General features: G+C 42.2%; 3 protein-coding genes across 3 annotated transcripts; 2 read left to right on the top strand and 1 right to left on the bottom strand.

Moving 5' to 3' along the window:
* Positions 1–28: 28 nt before the first annotated feature.
* On the top strand, positions 29–2,725 carry LOC105911621 (glutathione S-transferase 3-like). The gene is made up of 7 exons (XM_012840446.2): positions 29–140; positions 253–356; positions 493–544; positions 1,220–1,352; positions 1,457–1,598; positions 1,704–1,829; positions 2,113–2,725. Exons 2-7 carry the CDS (start codon positions 270–272, stop codon positions 2,233–2,235), a joined length of 663 nt encoding a protein of 220 aa, XP_012695900.1. The 5' UTR covers positions 29–140; positions 253–269; the 3' UTR covers positions 2,236–2,725.
* Positions 2,726–9,287: 6,562 nt separating this feature from the next.
* LOC116217868 (glutathione S-transferase 3-like) lies at positions 9,288–11,096 on the top strand. The gene is made up of 7 exons (XM_012840445.2): positions 9,288–9,384; positions 9,458–9,571; positions 9,737–9,788; positions 10,032–10,164; positions 10,254–10,395; positions 10,488–10,613; positions 10,903–11,096. The coding sequence occupies exons 2-7, from the start codon at positions 9,485–9,487 to the stop codon at positions 11,032–11,034; spliced, it is 672 nt and encodes a 223-aa protein (XP_012695899.2). The 5' UTR covers positions 9,288–9,384; positions 9,458–9,484; the 3' UTR covers positions 11,035–11,096.
* A 582-nt stretch (positions 11,097–11,678) lies between these two features.
* tmem14a (transmembrane protein 14A) lies at positions 11,679–13,283 on the bottom strand. Its single transcript, XM_012840447.3, has 5 exons — positions 13,141–13,283; positions 12,589–12,676; positions 12,399–12,500; positions 12,224–12,311; positions 11,679–11,878 (listed from the first exon to the last, which is right to left on the bottom strand). Exons 2-5 carry the CDS (start codon positions 12,662–12,664, stop codon positions 11,836–11,838), a joined length of 309 nt encoding a protein of 102 aa, XP_012695901.1. The 5' UTR covers positions 12,665–12,676; positions 13,141–13,283; the 3' UTR covers positions 11,679–11,835.
* Positions 13,284–15,148: the final 1,865 nt, after the last annotated feature.

Below are 15,148 nucleotides of genomic sequence, written 5' to 3'. Positions count from 1 at the left end.
TTCTGTCTCGATTTCTGCTACTTTGCCCCACTCGAAGCCCCGCCCACCGCGCTACACTTACGTAAAAGTGAACTCAGCAAAAGTTGCACAGCGAACATTGCACACCTGGCATTACCACAGATCATAACTTGGCTTTAAAAGTAAGTAGCATAAAATAACACGTTGAAAATACTTCTGTGTTAGGAATACCATTGTTAATTCAAAAACTATGGTTGGGTTAGCTGACTTGTCATGTTTGACTTTCTCACCTAGCTCCGACTGCGAGGAAAATGTCAGAGAAGATTGTGTTGTATTATTTCAATGGCAGAGGAAAGATGGAATCAATCAGATGGCTTCTGGCAGCGGCCGGAGTGCATGTATGCTCTTGTCATTGACGCATTTAAAAGCTTTCTTCTTTCATTCAGAATAACACATTGAGGTGACATTAATTCTAGAGATGACGACGCTGTAACACTTGATTTGTGGATTAACAGTTTTTGTTTTGTTTTTTAGTTTGAAGAGGTAAATCTGACAAAAAGGGAGCAGTACGAAAAACTTCTGAATGGTAAATTGACAACTCTGACAAAATATGACAAGTCATTAGTACTTCGGTCGCAGCTCACGAACGAGGAACTATATGCATATGTGAGCTTTGTCTCACTCCGTTCCCTCAAAGAACCGAGGTTTCAAAGATACCGGACGATTATTGAGCAAACAATGTGCATAGCCTAACGTTATAGCCTGTCAAGATGGCCTAAGTGGATTTCCGTGGTTCATGAATATGATAGCAGGCTCCTCTTTGATGGCAGTATTTATTAAACGTAACCTTTTTAACATGTGACATGTGTTTAGTAGGTAATGTTGGAGGTGACGTCATGGAGCCTCTAAAATTCCACAAATGAGATGGTATCTTAATATTAAGCACCCACATTATTAAGCCTATTTTGTGGGTTAGGATTAGTTTTATGTAGTAATTTATACATACTTTACAAGTACATGGTTTTATTCATCACCTTGAAAATAATAAGTAATAGGACACTTAAAGTGGGGCTGCTTCCTAAGACCCTAGTCTGAATGGATGAGTCCAAATGAATAAGAAATGTTAGGGGGTTCCATAATGTATTACATACATAATAGGTATCCATACATGTCTTTCACATTTGTGACAATCTGGCATGAATCTGGAAGTGGCTGTTTTAATTGTATATGTAACATGATGTCTGTGTGTGTGTTTGTCCAGATGGAGCTCTGATGTTTCAGCAGGTGCCCCTGGTTGAAATTGATGGCATGCAGCTGGTTCAAACCAAAGCCATAATGAATTACATTGCAGGAAAATACAATCTCAATGGGAAAGATCTGAAAGAGCGTGTCATGTAAGTAAATCATCCTTGTTGATCTGACTGATAATATAAAGTAACCTTACTAAGTAACTGATTCATTTTTATTACTAATGTGAGTGGTATTCTTTCACCATCAGGATTGAGATGTACTCTGAAGGGCTGTGTGATTGTATGGAGATGATAATGATGCTGGTCTTCAAAAAAGCACAGGAAAAAGAGACCCAGTTGGGTGTCATAAAAGGCAAAGTCACCAGCCGTTACTTCCCTGTATATGAAAAGGTATGAGAAGTAGATAGACTTTTAAATCTTTTTGTGCACTAAATGCCAATAAAGGAGGAAAAGCTAAATGATCATGTATTTGTGCATGGTGTGTATTTCTGACAGGCTCTCAGCGGTTCACAGTACCTTGTGGGGAGCCAGCTTAGCCGTGCTGATGTCCATTTAATGGAAGCCACTCTGATGCTGGAGGAGCTATTTCCTACTATTCTTTCCACTTTCCCTAATCTGAAGGTGAAATTCATGGTTTCACTATCTGCTGCTTTTATTAATATCATATTAAGCCGTTGCAGAATCTAAGGCATTCAAGCCATCTGCTCAACGAACATTTCTGCATACAGTACGTGCACATTAAACGCAACAATTTAGCTAAGAGTAAACCATAAAAACATGTATTTCTATTTTAAACTCAGTAAGCAGTTTGTTTGTATGTAGCTTTGTGTTTTCTGATTGTACTAAACATTCATCATTACCAGCAATGCATTCTCTGAGTTTCTGAAATATGACTGTATTGCAGGCATTCCAGGACAGGATGAGAAGCCTGCCAACCATCAACAAATTCCTCCAGCCTGGAAGTCAGAGAAAGCCCCAACCAGATGATGTTTATGTCAAAACAGTTATGGAGGTCTTAAACTTTTAGATGCCTTGAGGAAGACCTAACAGCACTTGTGAGATTAAGATGTGAGAGTGAGATTAAATGAATACTGTATATGAAGCAGAGAGAATTAATCATGGTACCTACTGAATGACCAAATTGAGCCAATGTAGCAAAAGTCAACTGGAGAAGTAAAAATACAACTGAAAGTAATGTACGACAGTAAAATAGTAAAATCTTCCTTCATGTTGAATCGGTTCTTTAACGAGATAATAATTCCAGATGTTTTTCATTCAGGCAGGCAGTAATTTGCTATAGGTAAAGATTATACAGACCTTTGGCCTAGAAAAACATGAATGTGGCAGAGGTTAAGAGCAGAGTTGAACCTTGCACCACAATGCAATCTGAAAAAAAAGTTTTGGTTCAGTTAAGCCTTTCCCTGATCTGGCCTGTGATCATTGATGAAGCGGATAAACCTGTGTATATAAAACTTTCCTGACATTCCTTTTTGTTAAAATAAAGTGTTGATTGAAAACAAAGTCTCATGTTCTGATATACACAGAAGCAATTTCAATGTAGAACATTTGCACATGTTTCTTGGTATGACGCGTAGGAAGTCATTATCATGGCAGAGGAAAGACCTTTAAGAAAGAAGGAAATACAAAAAGACCTTAAAAATAATGACTTATTTATTTGGAATGCAAAATAGTTAATTATGTTGCTTGTTGAATGGCGTTTTAGGATGTTCCTAATGTCATAAACAGTAAACCCTTTTGACCTCTTAAGTTTGGCAGTGGATTCATGTGGCAGGGGAGGAAGCCTATTGGGTGTGTGACCTGTAGCCTCTAGAATTCTTACAAGTCTAGTCAGTCAGGATACACTGGCATTGAACCCCTTGGTAGCTCACTGATCCAGGTCCAGCGTATGCAGTTCAATGGCAATGAAATGGAATTCACCTCCTGTATTAATATATGCAATGTACAATCAAAAGGGCGCTAACAGGGCACTACATCCTCCGGGCGGATAGAACAGCAGAGGACTCCGGTAAGACCAGAGGCGGTGGACTATGCATCTATGTTAACAAAGATTGGTGTACGGACACTGTTGATGGAAATTGATATTGCCATTCATTTATAGACTTACATTGCATTGCAAGCATGTTCTCCTGTGTGTGTGTGTGTGTGCCATGTGCATTGATAAGTCTTGGCACACCTTTGTTTAAAGCCCCTAGCAGACATCATCCCCCCCTGCCCCAGGTGGAGGAATACACATCCATTGTCCACCATTTTGGGCCTGTGTGTGTTCCTTCATAGGAACATCCCCTCCCACTCACATGCCCCCTTCCCCACATTGACCTGTAACAAACCTATCACCCCCAATGTATCCTCCCATGATTGACTGGTATTTAACCTGTAACACTGTGGTGCCTCTTTAGTCTTTGCCTGCCTCTACTCGATGTTGGAATTGACTCCCTGCAGGAGCGCCTTGAAATACACCTCCAGAAATATTTTGATTCGCCTCGTGGTCTTTTGTCTAATAGAATGTTGGCCTGAGATTCTCCATCACTGTTATCATTGAGAGTCACTGCTCTGCTAACCTTGAGTACCTCATGGTTAAGTGTAGACCGTTCTATCTGCCTAGAGAGTTTACATCAACTGCTGTGACTGCAGCTTATATCCCCCCGGATGCTAACGCTAAGCTGGCAATGAAGGAATTCCATGCTGCCATTAGCAAGCAACAAACTCTACATCCAGAGGCAGCCTTTATTGTTGCGGGTGACTTTAATCACTCCAACCTGAAGTCTGTACTCCCCAAATTTCATCAACATGTCTCCTGTCCCACAAGAGGAGACAAGACTTTGGACCATGTCTATACTAACATGGCTGATGCTTACAAAGCTGTCCCCCTCCCCCACCTAGGACAGTCAGACCACCTCTCTTTGTTTCTTCTCCCGAAATACACACCACTCATCAAACGTGTGAAACCCACAGTGAGGACAGTTAAAGTGTGGCCAGAGGGAGCAGACTCTGCACTACAGCACCGGTTTGGACACACAGACTGGAATGTGTTTGCCACCCAGGCCACACTTGACTCCCACACGGACATCAACGCCTATGCCTCATCTGTACTGGACTTTATCAAGACCAACATCAACAGTGTCACCACCCTCAAACAAATCACCACATTCCCTAATCAGAAGCCATGGATGAACAGGGAGGTCCGCCTTTTGCTGAAGGCACGCGATATTGCTTTCAGATCAGGTGACACCCAGGCCTACAGTTCATCCAGGGCCGACCTGAAGAGGGGCATCAAAAAGGCCAAGCACAGATACAAGCTAAAGATTGAAGAGCACTTCAAAAACAACTCAAACCCCCGACGCATGTGGCAAGGCATCCAGGCCATAACGGACTATAAACCCACCAACACCTCCCCCCAAACCGGCGAAGCATCATTCCCTGATGAGCTTAACAGCTTTTATGCACGCTTCGACAGGGACAACCAGGAGGCGGCCATCAAGGCTGTGCTCACTACAGACAACCAACCCCTCACACTCTCCTCCACCGACGTATGTGCTGCACTGAGCAGGACTAATGCACGAAAGGCTGCTGGCCCTGATGGCATCCCTGGACGGGTGCTCAGGGCCTGTGCTGGGCAGCTGACTGAGGTCTTGACTGACATATTCAACATGTCACTGGCCCAAGCAGCTGTCCCCACGTGCTTCAAAACCACCTCCATCGTGCCGGTGCCAAAGCACTCCAAGGCAGCGAGTCTTAATGACTTTCGCCCAGTTGCACTCACTCCAACCATAATGAAGTGCTTCGAGAGGCTGGTCCTGGCTCATCTCAAATCATGCCTACCACCCACACTGGACCCCCTCCAATTCGCCTACCGCCAGAATAGGAGCACGGAGGATGTCATCTCCACGGCACTACACTCCGCCCTTTCCCACCTGGACAACAGTAACACATACGCGAGACTGTTGTTCATAGACTTCAGCTCTGCATTTAACACCATAATCCCCTCCAAACTGATCACAAAACTCAGTGATCTGGGCATCAACACCTCCCTCAGTAACTGGATTCTGGACTTCCTAACCAACAGACCTCAGTCTGTCAGGTTAGACAACAACACCTCCTCAACCCTCATCCTGAACACTGGTGTCCCACAGGGCTGCGTGCTGAGCCCTCTCCTCTACTGCCTTTTCACCTACGACTGCACAGCTGTACATGGTTCTAATACCATTGTAAAGTTTGCAGACGACACAACGGTGATTGGCCTCATCAACAACAACGATGAGTCGGCCTACAGAGAAGAGGTCCAGCACCTGGCAGTGTGGTGTGCTAACAACAACCTGGCTCTCAACACCATGAAAACCAAGGAGCTAATTGTGGACTTCAGGAGGACCAAAGGTGGCGCACACACCCCGATCTGTATCAACGGGACGGAGGTGGAGCGTGTCGCCAGCTTTAAATTCCTGGGTGTCCACATCTCCGAGGACCTCTCTTGGACCCTCAACACCTCAACCCTAATCAAGAAGGCTCACCAGCGTCTCTTCTTCCTGAGGAGATTGAAGAAGGCAAATCTGTCTCCTCAGATTCTGGTGAACTTCTACCGCTGCACCATTGAGAGCATCCTCACCAACTGCATCTCAGTCTGGTATGGCAGCTGCTCTGTGGCAGACCGCAAAACTCTCCAGAGGGTAGTGAAAACTGCCCAACGCATCACTGGTTCCCCACTCCCCTCCATCGAGGCTGTCCAGCGCAAAAGATGTCTGCGGAAAGCGCGCAGCATCGAGAAGGACAGCTCCCATCCCAACCACAGACTGTTTGCCCTCCTCCCCTCAGGGAGGCGCTACAGGGTCCTCCGTTCCCGGACCAGCAGGCTCAGGAACAGCTTCTTCCCTGCGGCTGTCACCCTGCTGAACTCTGCATCACGGTGACCCCCCCTGGCTACCCCCTCACATTCCTTCCTACAGTGACTGTATTCCCCCCTCTACCCTGGCCTGACTGCCACACACCTCCCCCAGCCACTGAACATTTGCACTAAAACTGTTAATTTGTTTATATCTGTTTATTTAAAATTGTTGTCCATATCCATATTCACCGTACTTATATCTTATGTCTCCTACCTCATTTATAACTTCTTCTGCCACTTTCACCTGTACTTCACCTGCACTTTACATACTGTATATCTATATCATATATCTATATCACATCTGCACTAACCACCACTATTGCTGCTTACTGTTCATATTACTTATGTCTTATACCATACTGTATATATTCTATTTATCTATTTTTATATTACCACTTTGCACATACTCTGCACTCTTCTGATTTTGCACTTCTGGTTAGATGCTAACTGCATTTCGTTGCCCCAGTACTTGTACTCTGTGCAATGACAATAAAGTTGAATCTAATCTAATCTAAATAAACAGAGCCAACATTGCATTCAAGAAAGCTGGTCACAACATAGAGAGGTAGATCCGGTTCTGACCAAACAAAGTAAGGATAAAGAAACTCGCTGCCTTTGGTTGTATTAGCAGCCTCCTATTACATTATAGTCATGCTAACATAAAAGGGCACTCCCTTGCCTTTACCTATAGTCATGCTAACATAAAAGGGCACTCCCTTGCCTTTACCTATAGTCATGCTAACATAAAAGGGCACTCCCTTGCCTTAGCCTAGTCATGATGACACATGCTGGCATTACCTTTCCAGATTGAAATCCTTCTACAATGACCACTGCAAGTGCACCTGCTGCAACTGAAATGAAAAGAAGCAGCCATCCGTAAAAGCATATTGAATTTCATTTCTATTTATTTTACAAACGGATTTACTTTGATGGAACTGCATATTGATGTTTTCCTGTTTCTGATTGGTTGTTGCATGGTGGTTCTTGTGTGAGCATATAAATGCTCATATGTGGGGACTGAAAGAACCGCAAAATAGCTATTCTACTGTAATTTTGTATCATTTGTATCTGTAACTCATACCTTTGGATGTGATGTTTGTCTGTCTCACTGACTAAAACACAGACCTGAACAATTAGCATCTGAGCCCCATACCCCAGATAGGCTCTTTCCTGCTATCACCCATTGTCCTCTGTTATCACCCCCTCCCCCCATAGGTGAACCCCTCCACCCCACTGTCTCCCCTTCCTGCCATCACCTATAGGGTGTGGTCTCCCCTCCACTCCTGTATTCTACCTGACTGAATGGTATAAATGCCAACATAGTCTACAATCACATAGGCCATTCTCTGAGCACCAGCTTTGATCGAGTCTCCACGCTGAAATAAACTCCAGAAATCCTGTCTGTGTCCGGTCCGTTCCTCAAGTTTGGCATGCTCATTTAGATTCTATCAACTTACTTTACTTACATTTGATACAGTGTGAGCTGTATAGGCTGAGAGGAGGCCAAGGGGTACAGGAATGGGGAAGACAAAAAAGATCAGGAGTTTAAAATGCTTGAAAATCTTATTTGCTAATGCAATTGCAATTGCTAATGTTGCATATTCCATCATATACCCTCAAACAGTGATGTTGTGACCCAGTAAGTTTTATTTTCCTTGTATTGTCAGGGTAACGGTTGTTTGTCAAAGGTATTTCCAGACCAGCTACCCACAATTACACCATTTAGCAGACAGTAAACACAATTACATGAGTTATAGTTGCTCAACTAACTAGTGAATACAAACTTACTGTCTCCTCTTTCTGAACCCCTGTAGCCTCTGTGGTTAAGGTAAAGGTAGAGGCAGGGAATGGATCAACTAATGTTTGGAGGAGTTGAGCTGTAGGGTGGTGGAAGTCAAGGCCTAGGTGGATGAGTCAAGCTGGTCTCTATTTCCACAGAGCCATACTTGACCTGTCCCCCACCTAACACTCTGCATAGCAAATGGATCCAATGGATCAGGAGATGTAACAGAAGCCCCTCAACCATCTATGTCCTTTACTTCCAGGTCCTCCAGCATGTGCAGTGTCTTACACTGCTACTGACAGTATGTCCTACAAACTACTCCCAGTCTGCCTGCACACATGCACACTGGACTAAAATAAACATTAAAGGGATTTGTTTTGCCTTTAAAAATATTTTGCCATTACTGATTCAATCTCTCATAACTAGTAAAGGCGTGTCTGTATCAGTCAGTGACCAGAAATAAATTCAATTTTTAAAAACACATTTATCCTCCAAACTAGGAAGGGACATCAGTTGAATCACTCACATTTCCCACCACCGGGCAAATGTATGCACCACTCTCCATGAACTGTTCCGCACTCAACAGCACAAAACGGACAGATGTGGCAAATACACTTTTTCAGCACTGCACTTCCACGGGTCAAGGTCCCTTGCCCTTAACAGAGAGCTATACCTGGTGAATCAGTCAGTGATTATTCTGGGTCTTCTGAGTTCGCCAGTGCAGCAAAGGAACACATCGCTTTCTTTAACTGAAACAACACTGATTTTAATTGAGTGTAATACACGTAAAATTGAAATATGTTATTGCTTTCCTCCCCCCAGAGTAGGCTACTTTGCTGCTATGCGACTATATCTAGTCTTCCACTGATTTTACCGTTTCCCCTATCGCTACTTTGCCCCACCCTGTCGCTACACGATGGTAGTCCTTTGGGGGATCGTAGTCCCTCCCATTGCGCATGCGTCATTTTGCGACACTGTCGACAGCGAAGCCGCGCGCGCATGCGTCACAACGACAGATCCGTTTTCAATCATGGAGAAAAGCGACGAAAGCCAGTTTTTTGAAAACATGACCATTTATTTAAAAACAAAGAAGATGTCACAGTGGACAAAACAGATGAGGTGGAGGATCAAAAAGTCTCTCCCCAGTTTCGTTTCATATGTTGACGTAGAGCCTTATGCTGTTAGCCGTTTACAACATAATTAAATATAACATTAAATATACCCACATTATGCGTTAAGACAAGCCCCATATGTTGACGTTTAAACCGTTTACAACATTATTAAATATTACGTTAAATAAACCTACATTATGCGTTAAGACAAGCCAGATATGTTGATGTTGATGTTGAGCCTTATGCCGTAAACCGTTTGTGTCTGAGCATGCGCAATGTGAGGGACTACGATCCCCCAATGGACTACCATCGTGTAGCAACACACCCCTCGTGGTCGAAGTCCGCCTAATGTGACGCTGGAAAACTCAAATCCTATACTTCAAGGTGAGCATTCTATTTTCACATTTATACGATTCCTGTATATTATGGACAATATTTGTATTTGTTTGTCTCTCAGTTTCAAAGGTCTCTGAAAAGAGGGAAAATGTCTGAGAAGGTTGTCCTGTATTATTTCAATGGGAGGGGAGTAATGGAATCAATCAGATGGCTTCTTGCAGCCGCGGGAGTTCAGGTTGGCTTTGTGTTGATGTCAACACTTTTAAGAGCTTTTCTTTGTCATGCCAATTACCGCAATAAACATAGACAATAACATGACATGTAAAGGAAACAAAGACAACTCAAGTGCACCATTGGCTTTGTGTCTTAAACGTTACCGTTGTATGTTTTCATTTCATAGTTTGAGGAAGTACTTCTGACAAAAAGGGAGCAGTTCGAAAAACTCCTGAATGGTAAATTGCCGAAAATGACAAGTCATGGTGGAGATGTAGGTTTCTGAACTAACAATGTTCGAATTCCAACCGTTTCAAGACGGTTGCAATGCAATGTAAAACTGGGTTCGTAGTAAAATATTTGTTTTGTGTGTGTTTACCCATGATTAAAAAGTACTTACTATTGTTAGTCTGATATGTCTGTGCAGGGCTTTTCCTCATATATCAGTAATACAATGTATTGATATGTGCTTCTTTGATCAGATGGAGCTCTGATGTTTCAGCAACTGCCCCTGGTTGAAATTGATGGCATGCAGCTTGTTCAAAGCAAAGCCATAATGAATTACATTGCAGGAAAATATAATCTCAATGGAAGTGGTCTCAAAGAGCGTGCCATGTAAGAGCCTAGTACTCATTGATGATAACCATGGCCACTGCTTGTCAATGTGTGACCAGGAATCATGTTGGATTTGCTTTCACCATCAGGATTGAGATGTACTCTGAAGGGCTAAGAGATTTGATGGAGATGATAATGATACTGCCATTCAAAAAAACAGACGAAAAAGAGACCCAGCTTGGTGTCACTCAAGAAAAAGCCAAAAGCCGTTATTTCCCTGTATATGAAAAGGTATGATAAATGACAGGACTTTGTCTCTTCTTGTGCAGGAAATGCCCATAAGGATTGGTGATGAATTTAGGATGCATGTTGTGTATTGGCAGGCTCTCAGCGGTTCACAGTACCTTGTGGGGAGCCAGCTTAGCCGTGCTGATGTCCATTTAATGGAAGCCACTCTGATGCTGGAGGAGAAATTTCCTACTATTCTTTCCACTTTCCCTAGTCTGAAGGTGACACTTGTATATTTAGTATCTGCATGTTAATATCACCCATACTGAACTTTCTGTAGTAACACTGCATGCAACATCAAATTATGTTAAAATGTTTAGGGTAGAAAGACATAGTAAAAATGATTCATTTTTGACCTGACACTGCAATCAGATAAGGAAAGTACACCCAGTGGGCCTGTTTGCTTGCAGAATTGCAGTTTTTCAATATCCCCAAAAAATTATTATTACTGGAAATGCATTCTCGGCTGATATAATTCTATGAAATATGGCTGAAAACAATGTGTTGCAGGCATTCCAGGACAGGATGAGAAGCCTGCCAACAATCAACAAATTCCTCCAGCCTGGAAGTCAGAGAAAGCCCCAACCAGATGATGCCTATCTGAAAAACGTTACTGAAGTCCTCAAACTTCAGCTATCGTGAGAAAAAATGTAGCAATACTCTGAGCAAGATTGAATAAACATTACTGTATATACAGCAGTCAATACAAATTGTGGTATCTATTGAATGGGCAAACTGAGTATATTTAAATAAGGCCAACTGCAGACTCTTGAATGTGCAGATGAAAGTAAAATGCAGACGTAAAATAATTATAATAATATTATTATATTTTTATATATATGAAAATATTGTTTACCTCCACTTTCATGTTGGAGCATTTTCAAACAAGGTAAATAATTCAAGGTCTTTTGAATGAGACCGGCACTAATTTGTTTAAGAGGCAACACAACCCATTGACCCAGTTAAGGAAGACAATGTGTCAGAGGTTAGGAGGACTTGGGAAAATTCAGCCTGAGGTTCCCCCTATCTGATCTGAGATCAGTGACTCAGTAGAATAATGCCACTCACACAAGTGCATTATCATTCCTCAAGTGTTAAACATGAAGTGCTGACTGAAAACAAAATACGTTATAATGAATAAAAACAGTAACTTTTTGGATATAGAAGAAAAATCACTATGGTTAATATGGAGACTCGTTCATTTGCCCATCCACCCCCTTTTTGAGTAGCAACTCAAGGTAAGGCTTAAGACATAGAAAGACTTCTTTGAAGGAGGAAATACATAGTTAATAAAAATAACGGTTACTTTATTCGGAATGCAAACTGTTGGTTACAAAGATGGTGGTGGAATGAAGCTGTAGAACATTGATTAAAATCACACACTACAATTTGTCTTTGCCTGTATTGCTGACACACACTTCTGGACACTGCGGTTGTGTGAGCTTATCCCAGTGTCATGAGAAGAAGCCGTAGCACCATCAAGAGACTGAAATGAAGGAGGAGTCACACCATTAGGATTGACGAGTAGCCTACTCCTAACTACATTTTTACACATCAGGGCCTGTCAGGCTGTCATCTCAGACCCTCTGTTCAAAGAGAATACAGACTAGAAGCAGCATGTTAAGTTTCATTATGGTGCTATACAAACGCTTTTACAGCACTACTGTTGCCTTGTCTGAAATAAACTGTGTGGATAAATACAGTTGGTTAAGAGGTAGGCCCTGTATATTGTTCAGATCAAAGAATGTATATACCGGTAGTGACTTATTTTTATGTTTGATCCATAATTCAATATCAATTGTTATTATTTTTGAAAGGACAGTTGTCTCACCTCATCCCAGCCATGAAACCAGCCGGCATCAACTTCCCAGATTTCTTAAATCTTATTCCCATCACCAGTGCAAGAGAACCTGAAGCAACTGAAATGGCAAGAGTTTTGGAAAAGATTGAATATCATGCCCATATTTCTATATATGGAAATAGTAAGCATGATCAGAATTACTTACACAGTGAAACTGCAACTTCTCTCGGTTCATTTGATACCCTGTAAGCCCCATAGGCTGAGATACAGCCAAATAAAAGCCCGGCTATCAATGACATCACGCTACCTAAGGAAAAACAAAATAAATTATGGGATGGAATTAAGAAGGTGGAGGTGCAATACACAACCCCGTTATAAGGAGTGGTCATAATTACCTTTCCTCTTGTATCCAATAAGGCCTCCCATAATGATGGCTCCAGCATAACCAAATCCAAGCCAGTCGATAGCCATTTTAATGACAGACTAGGGAAACCGCAAACGAGAACAATTATCTTTAAAAATGAATGGCGACGACTGTTAAGTAGGCTACCGTTGGAAGTTAAGCACTCTACATTTTTTATCAGCTCACTAACCGAAAGCACGATTGAAGTCGACTACTCTCTTATCAGCATACAACATTGAAACAGAACATTATATGCAAGCAAGCACCGAGTCAGCTGGCTAGCTGGCTTCAACCTATTGCGAGTTGACCTGTGAGTTCATTACAATAAAAATAAGACATAAACTAGACAAACAACACCCCTTGTCTGTGGATATAAGCAATTTCTGAACATTAACGGCCAGACTGAGGTGACCCTTTGGATGGCAGGACATTGGTCTTCATAATGCTGTTATAATGACACATTTACATCAATCGATACGTTAGCTGTCATCGTGTGTACCCTTAACGCCGAATCTATATAGATTCCAACAAAAAAGCAGCTTACTTGCAGGCTCAAAGACTGAGTTATTAAATTGTTACGACAAGCAAACGATCCTCCAATTCAAACTGAACAGCTCAACATTACTGACTGAGCTCAAGTCCACATCCAGGAAGTAAACATCTGAAATAGACTTTGACAGCGGCTGCGCAAATTGTAGCTTTCCTCCAGTGGCTGTATAAAGAAAACATGGTTGAAGTCGACTGCCCTCTGCTGTTCCAAATTGAACAGAAATGTAGCGTGTGTGCTCAATTTAACTTCTAAAAATAGCTGTAATGTGGTGTAATCTCACATATAGATGTACTAGCTTGGCTGCTATAAAATGTTTTGGGGCTTAGGCAGAATCAACTCGGATTCACTAGATCCTAAAGAATGTTCAGATAGCTACTATTTAGTAATAGAAGCATACGGGAGCAATAGGGAGCCTACAGCTGGATGGACCTCGTTGTTGGTGTCAGCAGAATTGGATTGATCTGAAATATTATTCCTAGTTTCAGAGAATACTTTTTCTGAGCCTGATTTTAATATTGAATACAAGAAACGTTTACCACAGGGGCCTTTTGAACTAAATAGCCTGAACAGTTTGGTGTGAAGCAAGCAAATAGTGCACATTGATATAGATGAGACAGGAACTTGTGAGTGATCTGTGAGTGCGTGTTGGTTTTTTGTTCAGATATTCTTCATCATGTTTGTCCTCTGCTGCCTGTCCTCTTTTGTAGTCTTTATAGTGTTCAGAGAGTTCAGTCTGAGTCAACTCAACCCTGAGGGGTCATGCAGACGAAGTCTAGTTTGCCTGAACCCGGAGAGAACCGTCTCCGGATAGCCCTATCGTGCAGACGAACCCACTGTATCCGCACACTGTATCCGCACTCCTTCTAATCGGGGGTCCAAAGTGAGTAAACTCGAAATCCGGTCGCGGGTTGGTGTTCGTATGCACGCTATCCGCAAACCTAATCGGATTGTCCCACGTGATCGCATCACGTGATTGCATGCAACCTCCCCCACTGCTTCACTTCAATTCAATTCAATTCAATTCAATTCAATTCAATTCAATTCAATTCAATTTTATTTATATAGCGCCATAAGAATACAATTGTCTCTAGGCGCTTTACAGAGCCCAGAGCCTGAAACCCCCTTAGTGCAAGCACAATGGCAACACGGGCAAGAAAAAACTCCCTGTTAGTCAGGAAGGAACCTTAAGCAGAACCACGGCACATAAGGGGGAACCCATCTGCTTGAGGTCGGCCGGGTGGAGTGGAGATTCACTTCATAACAGCAACAACATAAACTAAATGTATGACGTGGCTCCTTTTTCGTGACTTACATTTTTCTACTGTGCTTAGTTGTTTGTATTGGGATAGTGTGCTGCTTTACCTACATGTGGATAGTTTTTCGTGGTCTTACTTAACCAGTTGGACATCATTTTTTAGACCAGCCAGAACAACGGCCAGTTATAACAGCTCTCCAGTTTAAAAATTATTCTTCCTATTACCTTGCTGCTTTTACACGTGAATTTCCCTAAGGGGATTAATACAAATGTATCTATCTATCTGTTGTTAGGAAAGGGATGACATTAACAAGCCACACTTTAATCTATCACTGTTTAATCTATTTGCATCAGACCATTTTTCAAAAACCAGTTTTTAAAAGTGTCAGCAATAGCCTATATGAGCAAATCTGACGTGAAAAGATTTTTTATTATAGACGGAAGTTTCAAAACGGTCTGTAATAAAGATAAATGTTACGTTAGCTTTAGTCCTGTCAGACAACGATAGCGATAGCTACTAGCTAGCGTTAACGTCACTTCAGAGGTAGCCTACAGTACGTGAAGGACAAAGCCCTCAACAATAGCCTACATTTGTTGTTAGTAATAAAACCATGAAATTGGAAGCAATTGTAAACCATGAAACATCCAGGATCCACAGCACTTGCATTGTGGTCTCTCGTGCTCAAGCTCAGCATCTCCATAAAGCACAGGCATTTAAACAACTCAGACATGTCATGTTGCACATTG

This window comes from Clupea harengus, chromosome 13 (genome assembly GCF_900700415.2).
Source record: "Clupea harengus chromosome 13, Ch_v2.0.2, whole genome shotgun sequence".
Classification (NCBI taxonomy): Eukaryota; Metazoa; Chordata; class Actinopteri; order Clupeiformes; family Clupeidae; genus Clupea; species Clupea harengus.
The sequence above is the reverse complement of the archived record's forward strand: the minus strand, read 5'-3'. Positions and strand labels throughout refer to the sequence as shown.

Bases quoted from the DNA above. Each gene is read 5' to 3' on its own strand.
- LOC105911621 (XM_012840446.2), top strand. From the start codon at position 270: ATGTCAGAGAAGATTGTGTTGTATTATTTCAATGGCAGAGGAAAGATG. The intron at 1,353-1,456 runs GTAAGTAAATCA...TTTCACCATCAG, and splicing joins GATCTGAAAGAGCGTGTCAT to GATTGAGATGTACTCTGAAG. The intron at 1,599-1,703 runs GTATGAGAAGTA...TATTTCTGACAG, and splicing joins ACTTCCCTGTATATGAAAAG to GCTCTCAGCGGTTCACAGTA.
- tmem14a (XM_012840447.3), bottom strand. From the start codon at position 12,664: ATGGCTATCGACTGGCTTGGATTTGGTTATGCTGGAGCCATCATTATG. The intron at 12,501-12,588 runs GTAATTATGACC...GTTTTTCCTTAG, and splicing joins TATTGGATACAAGAGGAAAG to GTAGCGTGATGTCATTGATA. The intron at 12,312-12,398 runs GTAAGTAATTCT...TTGCCATTTCAG, and splicing joins AGAAGTTGCAGTTTCACTGT to TTGCTTCAGGTTCTCTTGCA.
- LOC116217868 (XM_012840445.2), top strand. From the start codon at position 9,485: ATGTCTGAGAAGGTTGTCCTGTATTATTTCAATGGGAGGGGAGTAATG. The intron at 9,789-10,031 runs GTAAATTGCCGA...TTCTTTGATCAG, and splicing joins GTTCGAAAAACTCCTGAATG to ATGGAGCTCTGATGTTTCAG. The intron at 10,165-10,253 runs GTAAGAGCCTAG...TTTCACCATCAG, and splicing joins GGTCTCAAAGAGCGTGCCAT to GATTGAGATGTACTCTGAAG.